Source organism: Heterodontus francisci, chromosome 7 (genome assembly GCF_036365525.1).
Source record: "Heterodontus francisci isolate sHetFra1 chromosome 7, sHetFra1.hap1, whole genome shotgun sequence".
Classification (NCBI taxonomy): domain Eukaryota; kingdom Metazoa; phylum Chordata; class Chondrichthyes; order Heterodontiformes; family Heterodontidae; genus Heterodontus; species Heterodontus francisci.
In genome coordinates, this window is record NC_090377.1 from 23,888,923 (window position 1) to 23,901,636 (window position 12,714).

At 43.8% G+C, this 12,714-nt stretch overlaps 1 protein-coding gene across 3 annotated transcripts in view; it reads right to left on the bottom strand.

The window, feature by feature from the left end:
* klhdc3l (kelch domain containing 3-like) overlaps window positions 1–12,714 on the bottom strand; it is a 47,817-nt gene continuing 35,103 nt past the window's right edge. For all 3 annotated transcript variants that reach the window (XM_068034886.1, XM_068034887.1, XM_068034888.1), the window contains 3 exons: window positions 6,924–7,044; window positions 5,042–5,228; window positions 1–3,725 (listed from right to left, as the gene is read on the bottom strand). In XM_068034886.1, coding sequence (XP_067890987.1) covers window positions 2,960–3,725; window positions 5,042–5,228; window positions 6,924–7,044 — 1,074 coding nt within the window. In that variant the 3' untranslated portion in view covers window positions 1–2,959. The remainder of the gene's footprint in view (window positions 3,726–5,041; window positions 5,229–6,923; window positions 7,045–12,714) is intronic.

Sequence of the window (12,714 nt, forward strand, 5' to 3'; positions counted from 1 at the left end):
CACCATCACCTCACCTTTGGATCTGTCTATTTAAGATAAACTGGGCTCCTCCTCTTCTTTGCTGTGAAAACAGCACTATCGTCCCACTCAACAGATATTGATCCACCTCTCTTAAAGCTGTCAATTAATTTATCGATTTCTCTGCGAAGCAGATTGCTTCTCTTTATTTTTGCTGGCTATATTTTCCTTCTTTGCAACCTCCTTCCCATTTTATTCCACAAAGGTAAAGAGGCTAAGCTCCCAAGGACACTTATCACAGGTGTAACACTGCACCAGTGCTGCCAAACAGCCAACATTCAGCAACACCTTTAAAGTTTTTAACAAAGAAAATTAACACACAAGGACAACAGTTTAAAAAGACCATGGAAAGCAGTCCGCAGGTTACTATATGTTTCTACAACCTGCTGCTACCTGACAATATCAGCTGTGTGACTCACTGCCAACTATTCATCGTCTGCTATGATTTAACTATAAAAGTATTCTCATAGGCATTAAGGGAGATAGGAAACTATCCTTTGTACCCGGCGTTCTGTTGATCAATATTATTCATCAGAACTCTGACAGAGGATCTCATGAAAAAGTAACCTGCTTTTGTCTTTCGGATGCTGCCTGGACCTGCATTTCTAGTACGTTTTGCTTTTATATGAGCCCTGCCCAGGTAGCAATAGGTTAACAAACTTTTAATGCCACCTTTTAAAGCAGATTCCACTTTAACTTGCGTTTTATTGTATTTCTCTTCGTTAGCTACAAAGTGCACTCTTCAGGATTTAAAGCCGAGTTACCATAACAACTGGACTTTATCCTTCTTCCCTTTGATCTAGGGGAAGGTGTGAGCAAGTATTTGCTTTGCAGGTTGAGTGAATGAAGAACTAAATGAATGCTGCGGAGTAGGGCTCAATACCCTGGAGTTCTGTGGGTGTAGCTACACCATATGGAGTGCAACGGTTCAAGAAGGCAGCTCACCACCACCTTGTCAAAGGCAATTAGGGATGGGCAATAAATGCCAGCGACGCTCACATTCTAAGAACAAATTTTTTTTTTTTTAAATCCTTTCTCGTCACTTAATATACAAATTATGCCAAACAGTCGCACAGAGGAACCAAATCTCACTCCAAATTATTGCTCAGGTTGCACGGTGTCTATTGATGTTATCACCATTCTATGGAATCCATCAAATATTCTCTATCTACCTATTGCTACAAGTCTGTCATCTTTTCTCCTCTTCCCCCTGCTCCCTCCAGGCAGCGAGCAGATTTGTTACAACTGCAGCTGTGCATACTGGGTTCTTCAGAGCATCCTCTGAAATCCAAGGCACCAAGAATATAACAAGGCCACGTCCACAACAGTGCTGTGAATTTTAGAGGAAAACACTATCTCGTCTGTTCTGGAAGCCTGACCTGTGAGATGAAGGACCATTTGCTTGATCTGCTTCAATGAAGTTAAGTACAAAAACGCTATCAGTTCAGTGAATGACCAAAGAAAACAACTCGGTTATGGCAGCGGGCATCAAGCTGCAGCCTATATCCCAGTCTCTAGTTAGACCCCAGTGCAATCTCTCCAGTTTTCCTGCACTCACCAATCTCCACACAGGTACTTATTGCCTCTGAATGCACTCTGCTGTTGTGCCATCTAATATACAACAATCCCATCGAATCGTTCCCTTCTTCAAACACACTGGTGCCAACTGCTGCTCCTTTCTCTACACTCTGATGGCACTGGCTGTTACTGGGAGACAGGTCGACAGGCTCCCTGCCATCAGCTCACATAAGTGGCCGTTCTCCATGTCTGAGGCTGGGCAGTGTTGGGCAGCTACTTAGCTGAAGTAGTAGACAGCCTGAGCTTCTCCTAACCGGCAGATTGTGCATGGTGCTTTCCTGAAGGGCTTCACTGGCCAGCAATCAGTAATGGGGGAATCCTGGCTGATTTCACCCCCTCCTCTGCATGAGGCCAATTATAGCACTTCCATTCCTATACCTGCTGAGACCATCTAATGCAGCAGAGAATGGGAATCAAACTTGTGACTGTCTGATGGCGTCGCACTACACCAAGGAGCGAGACTCTAAGCATCTGCACCGTGTGTGGAATCTTTCTGTGCTGATATGCAAGGTAAATGTTAATCCAAGACATTGCTTTATAAGGGTAATGGGCTGGTAGCAGGATACTTGTTTAGTAGTTGCCATTTGTAACAGGAAGTTGCAATGTCAGAAAACGAGGGAGGAAGGAGAGAGAAAATGAGGCCCATTGCTTGCCAGCCGTACCAAAACCAATAATTAAGAATATGTAAAAATTACCAAGACTGAAGAGCCTGCCCACCCCCTGACCATTCCCAATGCTATCCAGGATGCCAAGGAACCTCACCGCATATTCCATGAGAGACTTTTGGCAGTTCTCTCCCTAGACTTTTATAAATTAGCTACAGCTAATCTAATTCTGCAGCAAATCTTGATCACAGCATCAACACAAGTTAGTTTTCCTTTATGTAATCCACAGGAATTATAGTCATCAGGTATGAGGTCCAATTCCAACCACCAATGGCCAGTATAAATGGAAGAAAACCTTGAGAGTATGAAAGCTAAAAGGTGCATCTGCTATTCTGGTTGCATGACAAAACCCGTTTTTGTCCTAATACGTTCTGCACTTTTGTCAGATTCACATGAGGAACTGTTATGACAAATACAAAAATCAATAAAAATACATACAACTTCTTTGTCTGCACTTTTTAGCTTACAAGAGTCACACTCTATATAAAAGTCTATAAAAATATAAAAGCTCTTTAGAAAATGTTGTTCTGAAGTAGCATATTAGCACAATAGCAAAAAGTATAAATAAAACTCAGTAATGTTAGACCTCTAAGCAAGCCACAAAAAATAATATTAATTATCCTTTAAAGTGAATTGTTTTGTTATCACACCTTGTGTGAAGTTTGCAAGTTTTTTTTAAAGCCTTCTTCCCTGTTAAATTAGCACTTTAAAAATGTTTCACATAGCTTCATCTGCCACAGTGAAATGCAGCCACTCTCAGATAACGGTTTACCACCTACTATCAGCAGAACCTCTGGGAGGCTATCCCTCGAGTGGAGTGATGCTTCACCTTGGTCAAGGAACTCCGTCCCGGCTTCTTTCAAAACACTGTTATCGCTGTATTCCTCAGTGCTGTCATCTGCAGGAGGCAGCTCCTCTGGCTCTATTGAAAGGTGGTGCCCATTCTCACACTGCCAGTGCTCCTCAGGAGCAATGGAATCAGGTGAAGTCAAACTTAGAAGGTTCTCCCTGCTTTCAGAAGACCGTACGCTAAATGTTTTCATTTCTATGTTTGAATATGCACTCTTGCCTCTGGACTTTACTGCCGTTGGGTTGGAATGCCCTGGCGCCTGTGTGGAAAAATTCAAACAGCAGGCACCCTTCAGGGCAGCGAGGGGCTCTCCATTGGATGCACTGTGCAGGTTGATGCTGCTGTCGGAACAGATGAAGCTTGCAGTTGATGAGCAAGGGAATTCGTCAACACGTTTCTCCTGGAAGCTGGGACCAACTCCTATTGTGCAGTGATAGATTTTTGGCGATGGGCTTGTGTCTGTTGCTGGATTTAATCTCTCCCAGGTCTGTGCCTTTAGCTGAAATTTCCACAGGCTGTTGTCGGAGTTGTTATGGTTCCTTCCTCCTCCAAAGATTAACATGCTGTCTTGGTACACGACAGCGGAGTGACCCACTAACTGGTGAGGCCCAGAACTGTGAGAAATAAAGAACTAATGAGCTTATTCAATAGCAAATTCTCAAGCACAACCATGATCTGCATTAACATCCTTTCAGGTTTTTAATAATCTATCATGGATCAAAATTCTCATTAGGTGCATTCTGTGTCTCTGTGGCAGCATAGGATGAAAGATGTTGTCTGCCATTCATCAGTTGGGCTGCAGATCTCTGAGGAAGGTTCAGACCAGGGGCCAGGAACCTGCCCATGAGACGACAAGAACAAGCTTTATGAAAGAAATCAGATGGCATTAACCCTGGCCCATCTCTGCAGTTCATGTACTGTTCTCACAGCTGGAGAATAAAGGTGGGATAGTGAATGGAGGAAGGAGAACATTCTGATACATGACTTTGTGTATTCTAGGTAAGTGCTTGTAGGTTGTGTAAATTCAATTGCGAAGAAAGGTTCAGGATGCTGGACTTGTGTTCTTTACTCAAGACAGAACTTCCAATTAAAGTGTGAAGGGATTTGGCAAACTTAATGCAAGCAAATTGTTGCACTCTGGTAAAAGGGGTCAAATAAGAAGGGACACAAGTTATAAAGTGTGATTCTGGAGGTAAGAAAGGATGAGGCAGAACCTCTTCATAAAAGGGCTATACGCTTGTTAAGTAAGTTACCAGGAAAGGCCAACGAAGCATACAGTATCAATAGGTTTGGTAACTAGATTGTATTTCGATTTTTTTTAAAAAGCAATTAAAGGATATGGTGAGAAGGCAGCAGCTGGTGTTGAATCTATGAATAAAGTTTAGACTTTTCAGACTTAAATGATCTTTACCTGTATTAAAATATTCAGATTTTCTCACTAGGGGTCTCACCCAGGCGTTAATGCTGTCCAAACAACAGCAACTTGCATCATTTCGCACATTTAATGTAGTAAAATGCCTCAAGGTGCTTCACAGAAGCATTAAACAAAATTTGACACCGAGCCACATAGAGGGGTTTTAGGACAGATGTTTAAAAGCTTGGTCAAAGAGGTAGGCTTTGATGAGTCTTAAAGGAAGAGAGAAACAAAGAGGCTGAGAGAGGGAATTCTAGAGATAAGGGCCCTGGCAATTGAAGGTACGACTGCCAATAGTGGAGCAATGCAAATTGGGGATGCAAAAGAGACCAGTATTAGAAGAGCATGGAAATCTTGGAGGGTTGGAAATCCAGAGGATAAGGAAAAGGAAAATAACCAACTTTAAGATGTGAATTTATTTCACAAACAACAATTTTTAGAATGAATTATTTAAATTAGACATATTCGCTGTGCACTGACCCAAGACTATACATCATTGTTGAAATCTCTGTTTACCGTGCTTTGATCCTAGACCATGTGCTACTGTTGAAATCCCACTTCCAAAAGTCATTCTGTTCTACAAGTCCAACCAGTCCCCCAAACAAGTACATTCCTCTCTTGTAGACAGCTGCAGAGTGACTGTACCGAGGTCCGGGGCCCACATCACCACAAGAGGTAAATACTGGGCACCAATCCTTGGCATCTGTTGGAAGAAGTATTATAGTAACATTGAAATGGCAACATGAAATTTCAAATTTAGTTTATTTTGAAAATATATTCTCTCTCACTGCCTTTCCAAACCTTTCGGTTTGTTTTTCTTTCTGGTCAGATCAGTCTAGATTAGCCACTCCAGGACTGCTGACATTGCCACTACATTTGTCTTTATGTCAATGATTGTAGGAGGGGTTGAAAAATACACCACTTCAGGTATACTAACCTTTCCATGTCAGAGGAACAGTTGTGATCTGACATTAGCAGAAAGGGGTAACATTCCCCATATTCATAAGCTAAGTATAGAAAGTCCTTTGCTCATCTCTCTAGAGAGAACTTGCTGCCTCCAGCTGTTTCTTAATTGATTCCCTGGTATTTGGCTCCACCTGAAGTGCACTGCATACGTTGATCACTCTTGATAAGAACAACTTCCTGACATTAATGCTAAATTTCCTAGTCAATTTGAAGCTAGGGACGCTTGCCTTGCTCTGGTTTCATTCAGTGTTTCAGATTTGTATTTTCTATACTGCTATCATACATGCTTCTGTTCTGTCGTGCCAACTAAACAGAGGCTGTGGCCAAAGGACAGTTTCCTGTTGTGCCAGCTGCAGTATAATTTGCAGCTTGCACAACGCACACACACACATACACACAAAAATAATCAAACTCAAACTGACTGGCAAATAAGTGGAGAAAATGATGGTGCGACACCCTAAAATAAAAACAATGACTTAAAACCATCCTTACAGCTGCTGTATTTGGCTGCCACAGCACTACAGTTGTGTGATGTGAGGCTTTACACTTGCATGGAACTACGTATACTGTGTGAATCCTGCCAATTCAGAACGTCCTTTATCAGCATCACCGGAAACCCAAGGTACTAACAGGGATACTAGCTACTTTTCAGTTTTCCTCACCACTAGTAAAATGTTCTAAGTCAGCTTCACAAGTTCCTGTGTTTCACTCTGCACTGCCAGTCAGATGGTCACCCGAGGTACAGCTCTGTGAACTTATCCAGTGAAAAGCTGAGGCATACAGATCAGGAAGATGACAGGTTCAAAGTTCCTTTTGTGTGCTTAGTGAGCTGATCTCAGCTGTGGCATTAAGTGGGGTGATAACAATGGGGCTCAGTGTCCCTGCATTGACCAGGCTTCCTGCTCCTGGATTGTTTTCCAGAAACCCAACTTGCTGAAGGCGCATGTGGATGGATGTTAGGTGAGGAGAGGAGTGGGCTGAGATCTGATGCTTCCCCAATGCTGCAACAGCCTTCAAGGATCCTACATGAAGAATGGTGACTTGGACAGGGTGCTGGATGGCAGCCAGTGTCCATGGTCCTGTGCATGCAGGAATAAATTAATGCCTTCAGGAGAGGAGGAGAAGGAAGTGAGAAAACAAAAATCACAACACTCACAATAAATTTAGGCCGTTTCATTTGTGGACAAAAAGATGCCACAGGCAAAGATTTACTTGTAGTTCAAGACTCAAAATGGGACAGAACACAACCCCTCAATGCTCAACAGAGAACTGATAAAAAGGCACCATGGAGACCAGCAGCCTACATTCCCCTTAAGTCTGGGAATGGACAGTACTGGTTCATTACACTCATTGTTTTGAATACTGGATGTCACTTTTACAAAAAAAAACCCTCTTGAAATAATTTGAATGTATTGCTTCTACTTTTACTCACCAAAGCTAAAATTCCAAAACTCCTGTGAGGGTCCCTTTATATCGACATAACCTCCATATACGTACATCTGAGCTTCAAATACCACAGCACTGTGCCCCTTCCTATTCTTGGGTGTCTGTTTCTAAAGAAACAAAAGGCAATCAGTGTTAATTGCATTTCCAAATACAATTTCAGTCACCCTTGTGGGGGTAGGCGGGAAAGTGGAGTTGAGGCCACAATCAGATCAGCCATAATCTTATTAAATGGCGGTGCAGGCTCGAAAGGGCCGAATGGTCTACTCCTGCTCCTAATTTGTTTGGCCGTATGCACTGCAATGCAGTAGAAAAGCAGATGACCACAAGGGCCTCCGTCATTGTTCCTATGTGAGGCACACAAGTATGACACTGGGTGAACGACTTACGTCTCTGAAAGTGGCACGGCTTGTTGGAGGCTTGATACTTCTCAGCAATTCAGCAGTCATGCAAAAATTGCACTCACAGGCAATCAGACTGCTGGTGCAACCATACTCCCCACCACATCCCAACAATTCAGAAATTCAGGGAGCTAGGGTGGAAGTGTAGAGCGAGAATAAACAGAGTTGTTATCTCTGGGTTGTTGCCCGTACCACGTGATAACGAAGCGAGGAACAGGGAGAGAGAGGAGTTGAACACGTGGCTGCAGGGATGGTGTAGGAGGGAGGGTTTTGGTTTCCTGGATAATTGGGGCTCTTTCTGGGGTAGGTGGGACCTCTACAAACAGGATGGTCTTCACCTGAACCGGAGTGGTACCAATATCCTAGGGGACAGTGGGGGGTGGGGTGGGGATTTGCTAGTGCTCTTCGGGGGGGGTTTGAACTAATTCAGCAGGGGAATGGGAACCTAAATTGTAGTGCCAGTGTACAGGAAGTTGAGAGTAGTGAAGTCAGGGATAAGGTTACAAGGACGCAAGAGGGCACTGGCAAGCAAGAACCTGGTTTAAAGTGTGTCTACTTCAACGCTAGGAGCATCCGGAATAAGGTGGGTGAGCTTGCAGCATGGGTTGGTACCTGGGATCTCGATGTAGTGGCCATTTCGGAGACATGGGTAGAGCAGGGGCAGGAATGGATGTTGCAGGTTCCGGGATTTAGATGTTTCAGTAAGAACAGAGAAGATGGTAAAAGAGGGGGGGGGTGTGGCATTGTTAATCAAGGAGAGTATTACAGCGACAGAAAGGACATTTGAGGACTCGTCTTACTGAGGTAGTATGGGCCGAGGTTAGAAACAGGAGAGGAGAGGTCACCCTGTTGGGAGTCTTTTATAGAAATCCGAATAGTTCCAGAGATGTAGCGGAAAGGATAGCGAAGATGATTCTCGACAGGGGCGAGAGTAACAGGGTAGTTGTTATGGGGGACTTTAACTTTCCAAATATTGACTGTAAATACTATAGTTCGAGTACTTTAGATGGGTCAGTTTTTGTCCAGTGTGTGCAGGAGGGTTTTCTGACACAGTATGTAGACAGGCCAACCAGGGGCGATGCCGCATTGGATTTGGTACTGGGTAATGAACCCGGCCAGGTGTTACATTTAGATGTAGGTGAGCACTTTGGTGATAGTGATCACAATTCGGTTAGGTTTACCTTAGCGATGGGCAGGGACAGGTATATACCGCAGGACAAGAATTATAGCTGAGGGAAAGGAAATTATGATGTGATTAGGCAAGATTTAGGATGCGTAGGATGGGGAAGGAAACTGCAGGGGATGGGAACAATCGAAATGTGGAGCTTATTCAAGGAGCAGCTACTGTGTGTCCTTGATAAGTATGTACCTGTCAGGCAGGGAGGAAGTTGTCGAGCGAGGGAGCCGTGGTTTACTAAAGAAGTTGAAGCGCTTGTCAAGAGGAAGGCGGCGGCTTAGGTTAGGATGAGACGTGAAGGCTCAGTTAGGGCGCTTGAGAGTTACAAGCTAGCCAGGAAGGATCTAAAGAGAGAGCTAAGAGCAAGGAGAGGACACGAGAAGTCATTGGCGGATAGGATCAGGGAAAACCCCAAGGCTTTCTATAGGTATATCAGGAATAAAAGAATGACTAGAGTTAGATTAGGGCCAATCAAGGATAGTAGTGGGAAGTTGTGTGTGGAATCAGAGGAGATAGGGGAAGCGTTAAATGAATATTTTGCGTCAGTATTTACAGTAGAGAAAGAAAATGTTGTCGAGGAGAATACTGAGATTCAGGCTACTAGGCTAGATGGGACTGAGGTTCACAAGGAGGAGGTGTTAGCAATTTTAGAAAGTGTGAAAATAGATAAGTCCCCTGGGCCAGATGGGATTTATCCTAGGATTCTCTGGGAAGCAAGGGAGGAGATTGCAGAGCCTCTGTCCTTGATCTTTATGTCGTCATTGTCGACAGGAATAGTGCCGGAAGACTGGAGGATAGCAAATGTTGTCCCCTTGTTCAAGAAGGGGAGTAGAGACAGCCCTGGTAATTATAGACCTGTGAGCCTTACTTCGGTTGTGGGTAAAATGTTGGAAAAGGTTATAAGAGACAGGATTTATAATCATCTAGAGAAGAATAAGTTCATTAGCGATAGTCAGCACGGTTTTGTGAAGGGTAGGTCGTGCCTCACAAACCTTATTGAGTTTTTCGAGAAGGTGACCAAACAGGTGGATGAGGGTAAAGCAGTGGATGTGGTGTATGTGGATTTCAGTAAGGCGTTTGATAAGGTTCCCCACGGTAGGCTATTGCAGAAAATACGGTGGTATGGGGTTGAAGGTGATTTAGAGATTTGGATCAGAAATTGGCTAGCTGAAAGAAGACAGAGGGTGGTGATTGATGGCAAATGTTCATCCTGGAGTTTAGTTACTAGTGGTGTACCACAAGGATCTGTTTTGGGGCCACTGCTGTTTGTCATTTTTATAAATGACCTGGAAGAGGGTGTAGAAGGGTGGGTTAGTAAATATGCGGATGACACGAAGGTCGGTGGAGTTGTGGATAGTGCCGAAGGATGTTGTAGGGTACAGAGGGACATAGATAGGCTGCAGAGCTGGGCTGAGAGATGGCAAATGGAGTTTAATGCGGAAAAGTGCGAGGTGATTCACTTTGGAAGGAGTAACAGGAATGCAGAGTACTGGGCTAATGGGAAGATTCTTGGTAGTGTAGATGAACAGAGAGATCTTGGTGTCCAGGTACATAAATCCCTGAAGGCGGCTACCCAGGTTAATAGGGCTGTTAAGAAGGCATATGGCGTGTTAGCTTTTATTAGTAGGGGGATCGAGTTTCGGAGCCACGAGGTCATGCTGCAGCTGTACAAAACTCTGGTGGGACCGCACCTGGAGTATTGCGTGCAGTTCTGGTCACCGCATTATAGGAAGGATGTGGAAGCTTTGGAAAGGGTGCAGAGGAGATTTACTAGGATGTTGCCTGGTATGGAGGGAAGGTCTTACGAGGAAAGGCTGAGGGACTTGAGGTTGTTTTCGTTGGAGAGAAGGAGGAGGAGAGGTGACTTAATAGAGACCTATAAGATAATCAGAGGGTTAGATAGGGTGGATAGTGAGAGTCTTTTTCCTCGGATGGTGATGGCAAACACGAGGGGACATAGCTTTAAGTTGAGGGGTGATAGATATAGGACAGATGTCAGAGGTAGTTTCTTTACTCAGAGAGTAGTAGGGGCGTGGAACGCCCTTCCTGCAGCAGTAGTAGACTCGCCAACTTTAAGGGCATTTAAGTGGTCATTGGATAGACATATGGATGAAAATGGAATAGTGTAGGTCAGATGGTTTCACAGGTCGGCGCAACATCGAGGGCCGAAGGGCCTGTACTGCGCTGTAATATTCTAATTTGTTTTCAAACCTTCACATCAAATGAATGCATTAATTGGTGTTTCAACTCCCATCAACAGATTATCCTGCACTTCCCAGAACAGTGATAACTTGTGTTAGTGTGGACTTTACTGCTTTAAGAGTGAATTGAAAAAGATTAAGCAAGACAAAATTGTAAAAAAAAAGAAAAATATTGAAGGTTATGGGAAGCAAGCAGGGTAAGCATGGGATTAGACTATGTGAACCAAGGAATTTTCAGGGTGAGACTTTTGATTTTGAGGTGATGAGGGATCAGTGAACAATGCAGGTCAGTGGGCACAGGTGTGATGGGCAACTGGGACTTGGTATGGGATACAGGCAGAGTTTTGTATGAGCAGAAGTTCATGGAAGATGGAAGGTTGGCCACCATAGCACTGGAATAGTCCAATCAAGAGGTGACAAAAGCATGTTTGAGGGTTTTAATGCAGGTGGGTTGACATAGAGGCAGAGACGGGGAATGTTACGACGGTGGAAGAAGAGCTTATGGGTTGGAAACTTAGCTTGAGAGAACCTCTCCTATAATCTCCTCCTTTGGCTTGGTTTTTTAAATAGTCTGGCACAGCGTGAGACAATGATTCGGGAAAGGGTTGGAATAGGGGGAAAGAGTTCTGAGTTTGTGGTGGGGGACTGAAGATTATGGCTCTCGCCTTCCCAATATTTAGCCGGGGGAAACTGCGGCTCATCCGAGATTGGACGTCAAGTAGTCTGACAGCAGAGAGGCAGTGGTGGGGTAAGGACTGATGGTAGAGAGGTCAAGCTGGGAATCATACATGTGGAAGATGGCCCCATGTGTAGGCATGATGGCACGAAAGGGCAGCAAGTAGATGAAGAAAAGAAGAGGATTAAGGATCCTTGGGAGAATTAAAGTATGGGATGGCAAGAGAAGCCATTGGTAGAGATTCTCTAGCTATGATTAAGTAGGTACGAGTGAACCAAGCAAGGGCAGTCCCACCAAGCTGGACAAGGGAGATGAGAGTTGTCGGAGGATGGTGCAGCTGACTGTCAAAGGCTGCAGAAAAATCAAAGAAGGACAATGCACCAGGGTCATAGGCACAGAGCAGGATGTTCTGGAATTTGATTAGCTCCGCTTCAATGCTGTGGAAGAGCGAGAAGCCTGATTGGTGAGGTTCAACAGGGAGTGAAAAAGAAATGGGTATAGATCTGCGAAGCGACATGCTCAAGGACTTGAGACAAAAAGAGGCAGGATGATGGAGATAAAATGCTAGCTCAGGAGGACAGGGAGCATTATTGCAGCTGCACCCAAGAGTCACACACCTGATATCCTTCTTCCAAAAAAGGAGAAAGGAGAGGGGCAAGCCAAGAAATTATAAGCCAGTTAGTTTTGTTTTAGTTATCACTTGGAGAAATGCAAGTTTTTCAGATCCAATCTGCAAGGATTTCGAAAAGGGCAGGCTAGGCTTGACTATTATACAACTTCTTGAAGAAATAAGAGAGAGAATAAAGGAAAGGCAGTGGATGTGAATATATGGATTTCCAGAAGGCATTTGCTAAGATACCACATAAGCAACTTACAGCAAGAATAACAGCACATGGAACTGAGGAAACATATCACATGAATAAAGACATGGTTGGAATGCCGAAAGCAATGGGTAGGTGTGAAAGGAAATTTCTCAGATTGGAAAGTTATGATACTTTTTTTTTTTAAATAGGAGGTCTGCATTTAAGGCGACTTATTTATCAGTATATAAAAAAATGATTTTGACTTCAGGATTCAAGGAACACTATCAAAATTTCATGATGGCACCAAATTGCAGGACATGGCAAATTGTGATGAGAACTAGGAAATAGGTTAGGAGAATGGGCAGAGGTGCAGTTGACAGTGATGTTGTTCAGTGTAGCAAAAGGTGAAGTAATACATTTTGGAGATCTGGGAAGGAAGCATACATTTAAAAATCATACCATTTAGGCAAGTACTGGTGTCTTGATATGCAGAAACATTAAAAGGTGGCAACATAAGTAGTT